Below are 11651 nucleotides of genomic sequence, written 5' to 3' on the forward strand. Positions count from 1 at the left end.
ATGACTTTAAGACTTCAAGACCAAGGCTGTGACACTTTCTCAAACTCTTCCCCCCCCCCCAAGTGAAGATCACAATGAAAGATGGGCACATCGTTTTGAATGCTCACCTCACAATAAGGACCCTTTGTCAAAGGAAGAACTTTTTAGCTGTTGAGCAGTGCATAAGACTGGTCATCAAGTGATCAAGACCTTTTTCGTCTTCAGACTGCTTCGACTGAGGCTCCAATAGAACTCAATTCAACTAAATTCAAGATTGACATAAAAGAACAATTCTTTAGAAAGTTAAGTCTTGTTTATTTTTCTATACAGTCATGTTTCATTATAAATAAACATTACAATAATTATTGATCACAACAACTAGACAGATAGGAATTTAAACAAGAATAATATTAGTGCTGAGTCTGTTGACTATGTCCCAAGCCTGGACAATGAACACCTTATCGGAACCTTTCTAAGGTCACGCTTTCCCCAGTCAAGCATAGGACCGCCCACAACCATAACAACACAGAATTACTACCCGATTCTTTCATTTATGCCTCATTAAATTCTTGAAATATATAACTATTCTTTGTAACATTCCCACTATCTATGAATTATCTGTGGAACACATACCAGGGAATCCGACATTGTGCTTCAGCCAATTGTGCCCATATCAGTTTTCAAGCATCATCATGCATAGAAGATTAACAACTCTGACAGCATGCTCCAAATCTGTCTCCACTCTTGGTATCAGTACTAGCAGTATCGTCCCTGGCTTCTGATGTGATGCAAACCGACCTACCAGCGTAAGGACAAGCCATATTCCGCCCATGCTGTCCTTGAAATATATTTGTTTACCATAAGGTACAATGTACCCGTTGAAGAAACCCTCCAAAAAATGTTCCGTTTCCCCAATGTAGCCTTTACATAATCCATCAATTTCTGCTCATAAACCACTTTCCTAATTGGAATACAAAATATAAAACCACCGCCGGGTACAGGATCATTTCTCGTTGCGACCGCCGATGATTTTCACGCTCCAAATGTATCACGTGACGGTGCAGCGTCGCAATCCGTCGGTGGATTTTATCGCCCTCACTGTCACCTTGTCCAACTAGCGCGTCACTTGGGGTCATCCCAGGGGTGAAGGGTAAAGGTGGAGTCAAACTGAAACAATGGGAGAGCGTTTATATGATGGCTGAAAGCATAATGATCATTATAAAGTATCAGCTACATGTAGAAGCATGGGTCCTGTCACAGGTTTTCACAGGATGCAGAAGTCGGGTCCCAAATCTGTGTTTTACTTTCGATTGCAGCCCAGGAACTTTAACGATAATATAGCTGTGACAATGGCTTCCATGTTATTTCAATAAAACATGGTAGAATTTGCACTCTGAAGCACACTTTTTATAGCAGGGAGGGACTCACCTTCTCTTAACGTCATCCATAGAAACCATTCCGTTCACTAGCGATATATTCATCGTCTTGTCCATGGATCGATCTAATTCTTCTTCAACTTGTGGGAACTTGGTGTCTTCAACTGTCAGGACTCGCGGAGGCGTTGACAGACCGACATGATACGATACAGGTACTTCTGGTACTAAATCTAAATGTAGATTGCGCTCTCGGTCCTGTACGCCAATGTGTTGGTCATAGCCTGAGGATGGAAAACAAAATGATAAAGAACAACCTGTTAAATGGAAAACACGCCTTCTGAATATGAAATTTAGCATGATTCATCTTATTACTCTTTGCTCTCATATCAGCCCATGATATGATGATCGACTTACAAACATACCTGCCAATAGTATCCTCTCAGGCACCTGCATACTAGCTTGTGATTCTCCCATGGATTGACGAGTATTACTCTGAGATGCCCAAGGGCGGTCACTGTCACCATCTACCCCCAACGTGGGCGGGATACGCATCTTGTTGCTGATGTCTGCCGTGAAGTTAGGATCATACGATGACGTCAGGGGATCCGGAGCATAGTTGGATGAATATTCAAATTCCGCCATCTGAAACAAAGACATCATGACATGAAGCCTGTAGGGTAAATCAGTGTTTGCTTGGCCTTGAAATTGGCATTAGAAATGAACCAATGAATAGGAAGGTTCTACCCGTACTGTGATGAAATTGTTCCAGTCAATTCTGAAATCAGAGGCAGAGGCAAAAAAGAAGACATGAAAAAAACGGAATCAGGAATGAAAAAAGTGAGAAGTTCCCCAGGTTTTTTCTCTTTATTAACGAAATAAGCATTGGTTACCTTTAATTAATCGATGTTGGACACTAAAACTACTCTTCGGTCAGTAATTTGACGAAAATTACTGTATAATCTTGCTAAAATTCAGACTTTATGGGCTGTGACATTGTCATTTGCTGGGAAAAATGAAGTCAGATGTGAACTGCCACACAAAGTGATGACGTAACATACATTTTAGTTAATATTGCTACTCATAGATGGCAGCACCTTAGGGAGAGACTCCCCAGTCCCCGCCATTCACTCAGACTGGTACTTGGCGGCATTTCACTCGTCATGAACTCGATTAGGGGGCGTCGGCTTCCGGTGTCTGGTGAAGTGTTTCTGGCAGAGATGGGCAACCTCGAGTCGAGGAATACCAGCGCGCTCGGTATTGACAGTGCATCCACTGTATGCAGGGCTCGCCTCGGATAAATTAACGAGGCCTCCGCTGCGCAGCGGATAGGGTCGAGGTTACCTGGACTATCACATTAACCCCTTTCTTATTAAGTATTTTGGTCGAGGCAATTTACTCCTTCGGGACACTCGGGGATGGCCCAAAAATCATTTGATGTATTGTAAAGGATGCATACATAAGTGGGATGCAGGTCAAGCAGGAACTGGGGCAGGTGCATCCTGGCTTTATCTGCAACTTGTGGTCCTCAGGCAAGTCACTTCTGTTTGCATACAAGGAAAGAAGGATGCATTTCCAAATCAAGCTGCTCGAGTTTGGTCAGGTGTCCTTCCCTTCTATCTCGGGCAAGACACTTAATATCAACTTCGTAAGTGAGCGAGACACTTCAAACACAGCCTTATGTTGAGAGAGGTCCACCAACCTTGCATGACTGCAAGACATTCATTTAAAGGCTTCACAAAGGACCAATGAATGGTCTTTCATATCATTCAAGAAGAACAAAAACAAACAGATTTAAAGAAACCATGTGGTTTATTATTAATGTTACTATGTACAGTGAGAAGAAAGAGTTTATGACTTTAGAGGGAGACTATAGGTACAAGCCTGGAAGGACAGATTAAGATACACATTGTCATAGATAGGGGTCTCTGCTATCTCACACTTCATTGAAGCCATTCACACTAGTATGAGGAATATAACAATCACTGAATCAAACAATACCAACCTGTTCCCATAGCCCCTGCCAATAGCCTCCCTCCAACAAGACTGATAGTTTTAGTATATAGTGTTCTCCACCTTTGACCGTAAGGCTCAACAAGCTACATTCAAAAGACTCTAACCTGTCCAATATTCATATTACATCTACAAAGTACAATCATCATTGTCATCCTACTGAATAGGCAGATTAAGGGTTCACATGGAGGTCTTTGCAAGTATTCTATCAGGCCCAGAAACTGCCTTATAATAGAATGCTTAGGCCTAACATCTTTCTACACTTAAGTACTAATGGCCAGCACAGCCAAAACTATACCTTCCAGAAGGTACCAATTGCAAAAGATCAATACATCCATTGTGATTTACTATTCTCATAGTCAATGTACCCATACATTCCCAGCTTCAGTACTAAAGAATCTCTAACAGCAGATGCCAATATAATGAACAGGCCCATCAGACAATAGGGTGGCACGAAGACATCAGCCTCTAATCCCACCAAATCTATATCTATCACAATGCCGCACCATTATCTTGAGGTCCACGATGCCAACAACACCATTCTTGACATAAAGTCTGCTAGATCCCAGACGTAGGACAATGTGTCATCTTTTTTCTATTCTCGCTGACCTATTCCTGACTAGAGTCTAAACCGACATGTTCCACTGGAAAAAATTACACACACTGGAAGGTTCACAGCAGTACAGATTTGAACCAACAGAAGTTACGTTGCTGACACCGCAGGAAAACTAATAGAATATGGTTGTGGAATTCCACAGAAATGTGCTGCACTAGAGTGAAAAGTGAGCAAACTTCATTTCAGTCAGAATGTTTCCAAAGCAATAAAGACCAAGGATTAAAAGTATAAAGGATGATTACAGTGCCAAGTATATTATGCCAAAAACTTCACATACCAGTTAATTCATTGCACCAAATAAATATTAATCAAATTGTTCGTTACACATATTTCATACCAATAGTTTCAACATGATCAAAAATTCAAGTCAATACCATAGCATTTTCAGAGAGCATTTCAGAAGTTAAACAATCTTTCAGATCAGCAGACCTTGCAGTGGAGTGTCTGAACTAGGCCAAGTTATCGGGTCAGCCTCTGCTAAAGACCACGTTACATCAGGGGCAACACATCGTTTTCAGCAGAGGCCGATTCAAACACCCTGTGAAGTTTAGCCATGCCACCGATCTGAAAACGGGCAAATATAGTCCTACCCAAGTTCAACTTCAGTAATAGCCTCCACTGACTTTCAGCTGTAGTTGATGAATCATTTTTTCAAAACCTTGAGGGTTCTAATGCTTGTCAATAAGATTTTCGGGTGATGTTTTCCCAGTTGAGGGTGTGAAGTTAAACCTAACTGAACTTTCAAACCTTTCACTGAATCTGTTCACTCCCAGCAGTAAAGTGTTCTTCTCAGCGTCCCCACTGGGATTATTGCTAGATATCTTTGTATAAAAGTCGGTGAGTTTTCATATTGAGGAATCAAAACAATCACGAAATACTACAAGAATTTGAGGGTTATTGCTGAGCTTTCAGAAGTATTCCGCCGTGCAACATCAAAGACCCATCCGCTGGAGATGTCGGAACCGAAAACACCCAAGACCAGAAACTACTCACAGAAACCAAACAGAAGATGACCTCACCCCAGGCTCATTTGGCAAACCTGGGGCAAGGTTGACAGAAGTCTCAAACTGAGACCGAGTATCACAACTACATAATATAAACCTCCAATTCCTGTATATATAAGATATGATAAGCTTTGTAACAAAAATTATATTCAGCTTGCACTGCATCTTGTGGATGTCAATGTTATATTTCCCAGAGGTTTTGACATCATGAAAACATTCCAGGTTGGTGATCCACCAGGAGTACCCCTTTGTCTCGTCGTCCTTGGACCAGTTCCTTCCATGACATCAGTGCCGCCATCCCTGGAAGCATGTACAAAGCAGCCTATTTCGTTGGCACAGGTTTTAGACATCAATTTCTGCTGTCAAAGAGCGAGATCCCAAAATTGGAGTTCAAATGACACCCACAATATGTCAGCAAGATTCCCAGCAAATAGAAGGGAAAATCTTCCTTGCAAAAGAAAAAGAGTAAGCTTGGCTCTTAGAGATTCTTTCAGCGTCTTGATACCCACAAGTTGATGAAATGAAATAACTCGTCTATGATATAGGAGTGCGTCATCTCCTGCTTTTGTCTCGCTCAGAGGAGCATTAAGAGGCACTGAACGATCCCTAAGAGTCAAGCATTCACTTTTGTAGTGAGTTCATTTGCAAGAAATTGAAGTCGCCCTCACTCACTTTTTCAAACCAATATCACTTCATCGAATGGCAAATATCTCCTAGTCCATTTTTATATTCACGTAAATATATCGCACGAATTTCAATGATGCGAAGAATGAGACAGTTCCGAGCATCAGAAAGAACACGTAACACGCCAGCATTGTATAACCAAAGAATTCGAATGATTGAAGCGTCCCGGACATGTTCGATCTTTTGAAGTAATAAAAGAGGGCGTATAGGAATACGAACAGTCCAGTTGATCTGAAGTGGAAAAGAGAAGTTAGGTGAAGAATGGAAACTATATTTGAAGCGAAGTTGCATTGTCAAGGGTGCTCAAATGAACAAACAAGGGCAGGAATCTCATGCCTGCATCATTTGGGATCATCTCAAGATGTCCAAAGCAGTAGCAACCCCCCCCAACCTCCATACTGAACCTGCCAATAATAACACTGACAAGGCATTGACTGACTGACGTTCAGGTGATGTGTTGACTGTCACAGTCACAGTAATTGTTTCCTGACCCGGGCAAGTTCTATCACCATACTCATCTGACATCGTCTTTAGAATAGGTACTGTAGTGGCCTATGTTTTACAATGTTCTCCAGGCAGTGACTCATTGTCCCATATGAAGAACGATCAAAAATGTACAAACTGGCAACTGCCTTAATCCGCTTCACTTCGGACTGTTTTGAACAAAGTGCCAACTTACCCTGCGCTGAAAATTGATCGCCACCACCAGCGGTAGTCTTCAGCAGACAACTGAAAGTAGGTCAGGGCGATGGAGATGCAAGCTGTCACGCTGATCAGGATGCCGAAGACCACGAATAGGATGCCATAGAGAGTGTACTGCTCTCGTCCCCACAGCGTGGCAAAGATATAGTAGAGCTCCACGGAGATTGCACTGCAAGGAATACAGATTGATACAGAACACATTTTCTAGCAGAAAAACAATCGTGGCTTCTCCCTTGGATCGGAACAAGGCCCAATATCATGGTAGCCAGCAGTTAACCACTAAGCTATGATGCTCCATGATCATTATTGAATGAATGAATTAGGACTTGGAAAATTTGTAGTTGAGTAAAATCCAAGCAATAACACTGACCTGAATGGCAGAAATCCACCAACAATACAATGGGCAAATGCAGATCTGTAGAAGGGAACCGACGGGATCTCACGAGGAATGTTCTTGGTTCGGCACGGTGCATCAAAACCATTTGCCCAGTTCTTGCCGAAGATACCTCCGACCACTGTCAATGGGTAGCCAACTGGAACAGACAACGAGATCAATGAGACCTTGATAGGATACGGGTGCATGTCCATCACAACAAACTAATAGTTTAAACGCTCAGACGACAGAAGAGGACTTACACATTATCCAGATGGCCATAAGCAACACGACAGTCGTCCAAGGCAAGGCTTGGGTTGAGCCGTAGTACCAGGCGGTACTGTTGATTAAACTCCACACAATGAAAAACGGCACTGAAATTGAAAAGACAAAATGACTGTTAAATGAAGTCGCTGCAGTCCATTTTCTAACAATGACAGTTACTTTTGGTCGATTGTTGGCAAGTTTTCTCAATACGCCGGCCTGAATCTGTTTCCACTGTGAAACCACACTCGAAACCAGAAAAACAATACTCACGAGCAAAAAGACAAGAGGTCAAGTTGATGTTCCACACCCAGTTATCTCCTCCCATCTTCCTATACATGTTAGCAGAGATGTAACCAGACAAACCTGAAAATAATCCAGTAATAAATTTGAAACCTGACATTGGATTTGAAACTGATGGACGGCGTCATCAACTGCTGACTTATAATGTTGTAATACATTTGAAACCTGACATTGGATTTGAAACTGATGGACGGCGTCATCAACTGCTGACTTATAATGTTGTAATAAATTTGAAACCTGACATTGGATTTGAAACTGATGGACGGCGTCATCAACTGCTGACTTATAATGTTGTAATACATTTGAAACCTGACATTGGATTTGAAACTGATGGACGGCGTCATCAACTGCTGACTTATAATGTTGTAATACATTTGAAACCTGACATTGGATTTGAAACTGATGGACGGCGTCATCAACTGCTGACTTATAATGTTGTAATAAATTTGAAACCTGACATTGGATTTGAAACTGATGGACGGCGTCATCAACTGCTGACTTTGGTGTATAATGTTCTTTGCTGAATGGGCCTTTAAAAGGTAACCGACTTGCTTTGCTAGGGACTTGAGAATAAGAGATGATTTTTCTGCATGAATTACCTGATGTGAGGGCATATAAGATGATAGAGGCTGTATTGATGGAGCCATGACGATGGACGTTAAACATGCCTAGCAACGCCATGAGGAGAATGCCGGTTGCTATGGAGATGAATTGACTACCACAACCTGCAAATAAAAACCGGACATGTAAAACATTCATAGTGTTTTTTCGCGACCGTACTCGAGGGCACAAATCAGGATGGCTGGTTAGTGGTTAAGTGAATCAGTGTTAGGCCACGGAAAAGAAGTCCTTCACAGATTAGTCCTCAAGAGAGAGGTGTCCCCAAAGGGAGGTTCCACTATTATACTAACCTAGAATAGCACAGAACAAACTTTTCTGTGGTGGGAACCTGAACACATCTGTGTGGATAATCTTCCATCCGTTCTCATCTTGGTCAAGGTCATCGGACTCTTCCTCATCCAAGTTGTAACGCGCAAAATCATTTTTCAAAATTCTAGTCTGGAAAAGAAAATTAGCGATAATGTATTTGGACCAAGTGTGGTCAAAAATAACTAATACCACCAGATTGGTATCAATTCATGATATGTGAGACTCACCAGTATAATTGTGACGAATCCCATCAGTAAGAACACTAGTACCATCGAGTTGAAGATGGAAAGCCAGTGGATCTCAAGGGTTTTGGGGAAGAAGCTGTTATCTCGTAACCTCTTGCCTCGCTGAGCAAAAGGCATGCTGAAAATGGAGGAAAAGATGACGCATCACAATGAACTTTGCCTCTCTCCACATGTTCCTCAATAACTTGACTATTCAAAGCAAGAGGAGCATTTAGTACATTCCACAAATATGGCCATCATTTGTGACATCCAAGTCCACCACAATCTGATACTCACGTTGTAGGAATCCACTTGATGCTGTAGGTGAAAGTGATTTCAAATGGACCTGTGACACCATCAAGACTGAGCGGGGCCTGCTCCCGTGTGGACACATTGGCAAAGATAACCTGAAAATGTCATTACAATACATTACAATGCAATATTTACGATTTAGAATATGTAACATGCCTTTCCAGGACGCCCTGCTTAAAACACTGAAAACCCCCAAATTTGTATGTTATGCAAATTTGAATGTTATACAAGAATTTCAGTTTATGATGTCATCAACTCAAGTCGGCTCCATGGGACTAGTCTTACCTGGTCATTGTTATATTCTATATTGAAGTGGAGATGAGACCACAGATGGACTTTATGACTATGAGGGAGGAAGCCACTTTCTTCAAGGTGACCGATGAAACCTCTCACAGGAATATCATCTGTCGAGGAAAAAGAAAAGTTATACTTGATCTGCCTCTTGGTGGCACTTGTACTTGTAGATAACCTGATATTATGGATAGAATCTATGGTCGCAATGTTTCAACCAGGTGCCACAGATGTTTTTCAGAGCTTGGCAAAACTCATATGTATCTCAATTGACAACTATCTCATTGCAGGACATCCAAATTTTACTGAATTTGATTAAGTCGTCTTCTTTCTCCTGCTCACGAAAATATCAGCAAATTGGATCCATTCTTGTCAACTAGGTCATAGCTTCAACCTACCAACAACAAACTCAAAATAGTACAGGTCCTCAATGGCCTCACGAATCGTGTCCAGATCTTTATTACTTAACGTGGTTTTACACAATTCCTTCTTGGCTGCATCAACTGAAAAATAAAGCTCATTATATACTATTTGATGAATTTAGACACAAACTACACACATCCCTTTTTTATCAGATTCGTACCCCATTTGGAAAGTGATTCACTGGGGCTTTTCAATTGGCTTTTCTGAATCCATTCAACTTGGCCCCTGCACTAACTAAGGTTCAGCAAATTCAGCATTACTAATTCAATTTTCAAAGGAAGATAAGATTTCTATCCTCTTGTTGCAAAAGCAGTATTATTTTCTAAACTGATGCTTACGTTTGAATTTGATGTCATAGAGCGACATGGCCATCCTATCACCATCCAACACTTCACCTAATGTCAGACTTTTGTGTTCAATCTGAAATTGATCATCGATTAACTGAATTATTGAATAAAATGATCAGTCTGGGTAGGACTCCTGTCTTTCACCCGCCTCTCCAGAACAGACACCTTTGTAACTGGCTGTACGAAGACGCCTCAGGTGCATTTAACCTTGACAGATGTGATCCTTCGCAATAGTACCATAATTGAAGCCCTCTGTTGGTTTTTGTCCATTCTTTTGAGAAAAGAAGGGAAACTACAACTGTAGAAAGGAAAGTGACAGGGCAGCCAACAGAATGATACCCTTATTTTCTCTGTTGGCAACGTCATTTCCTTTCCAGTACCTTGAGAAATGTTGAAAATGACTCCAAAGATGTTTACCTTATTGGGTCTGCATACAGGTAATTGATAATAGTGATATGTTTCATGTGGATTGAAGTAGGGGCCAACCTTGTTGACGTAGACAGGCACCTGAAATAAATTAAGAGTTTTTGAATCCCGTCTTGTAGTATGGAGGACAGAATTCACTGGTCCAAGGTAATGCATGATGATGAAGGCACTGCAGGCCAATCAGAAGTACCGGTAAGTACACTTCTTGGTTACAGTTTGCTACTGTACCTAGGGAAAACTTACTGGTACCAATCTTGCGAGGTTCCAGATCATTCATCTTCAAATTATCAATGACACTATAGACTTATTTAATATTTGTTGCCATTCACAGCCATCTTTTGGAATCGACCAACAAAATGACAGGATTTATGCATAAAAACATCAAGGCCAGTGATCCCAGTGTATGTTTACAATGTCCATTGTATGTTTACAATGGATCAGCTGTGCACGTCACACACAGATTGAACACACACCGACGCGTACAGACACATGACAGACAGAGCGTAGTGCATTTACGCTATGATTTACAAAACTGTCACTGTATACAAATTCCAGTGCATTAGCCTAGGAGCAGATCCAACGAAAAAATCGGACGGCAAATTTGACAAATTTCTGAAGCAATGCGAGATATGCAACTTATTCTGACAATTGTAATATTTAGCTTATTGTTTTTTCTTTCGAGTTACCTTATCATTTTCCTTGAACTTTGAGCAGAAAGTGGGATAAACGACGGCAAATAATGCCAACGCGACAAGTTTTATTCGACAAATCGCCATCTTGACCATCCTCGCTTGGCCAGTGAAAACACATTACCGATTAGGTAGGTCCCATGATTCCCTGGCCCCAATTACAAGAAACTTGTAAAACATATCCAGCCGACATATGACATTTTTTTACAATAAAAGTTTTTAAACTGTTTAAAAACCAATATTCTAATTTCAAGAATTTACAAATTTGAGCAAATATCATGCCTTTTTAAAACAATTTTTTTTGCACTATTTGTCCAATTTCACATGATTCGCGGCAGGCGAAAAGAGTGAAGCGGCTATATGGAACTACACGTTCGCTATTCCGGCTGAGTCCGGCCGATTTTTGACTCACATTTTAGAATAACCGGTCAAACGCAGTAAAAAAAACCAATCAGCGCGTGGCCATGGAGAGTGGCGTATTCCATGACGTAGTTATCAGTGCATTGTTAGAGAAGTCTAATTAGAGGCAATTAGTGCATTTTTTGGCATAAAAAGGCAACCTTTATGATCTCTCTATTCATTTTAAAGAGATATTTTACGGACACACACTGGAAATTTTTTATTTTTACTGATTCGATTTTGTTATATGACGATAGGTATCTCCTTTACCTGGAATAGATTTTCACCGCGTTTGGAGG

The 11651-nt window shown here is 41.1% G+C and overlaps 2 protein-coding genes across 3 annotated transcripts; both read right to left on the bottom strand.

Moving 5' to 3' along the window:
- Positions 1 to 279: 279 nt before the first annotated feature.
- On the bottom strand, positions 280 to 2386 carry LOC135503038 (transport and Golgi organization protein 11-like). 2 transcript variants are annotated; one of them, XM_064796311.1, is made up of 4 exons: positions 2246 to 2386; positions 1778 to 1997; positions 1408 to 1636; positions 280 to 1146 (listed from the first exon to the last, which is right to left on the bottom strand). In XM_064796311.1, exons 2-4 carry the CDS (start codon positions 1995 to 1997, stop codon positions 915 to 917), a joined length of 681 nt encoding a protein of 226 aa, XP_064652381.1. In that variant the 5' UTR covers positions 2246 to 2386; the 3' UTR covers positions 280 to 914. The 2 variants fall into 2 exon arrangements, with proteins under 2 accessions (XP_064652381.1, XP_064652382.1); XM_064796312.1 differs by having other exon boundaries at positions 2308 to 2384.
- A 759-nt stretch (positions 2387 to 3145) lies between these two features.
- LOC135503028 (transmembrane 9 superfamily member 1-like) lies at positions 3146 to 11085 on the bottom strand. Its single transcript, XM_064796290.1, has 14 exons — positions 10951 to 11085; positions 10256 to 10345; positions 9830 to 9911; positions 9467 to 9571; positions 9063 to 9181; positions 8763 to 8872; positions 8469 to 8604; positions 8223 to 8370; positions 7911 to 8036; positions 7282 to 7374; positions 7008 to 7118; positions 6742 to 6904; positions 6349 to 6540; positions 3146 to 5900 (listed from the first exon to the last, which is right to left on the bottom strand). The coding sequence occupies exons 1-14, from the start codon at positions 11047 to 11049 to the stop codon at positions 5699 to 5701; spliced, it is 1776 nt and encodes a 591-aa protein (XP_064652360.1). The 5' UTR covers positions 11050 to 11085; the 3' UTR covers positions 3146 to 5698.
- Positions 11086 to 11651: the final 566 nt, after the last annotated feature.

Source organism: Lineus longissimus, chromosome 19, assembly GCF_910592395.1.
Source record: "Lineus longissimus chromosome 19, tnLinLong1.2, whole genome shotgun sequence".
Classification (NCBI taxonomy): Eukaryota; Metazoa; Nemertea; class Pilidiophora; order Heteronemertea; family Lineidae; genus Lineus; species Lineus longissimus.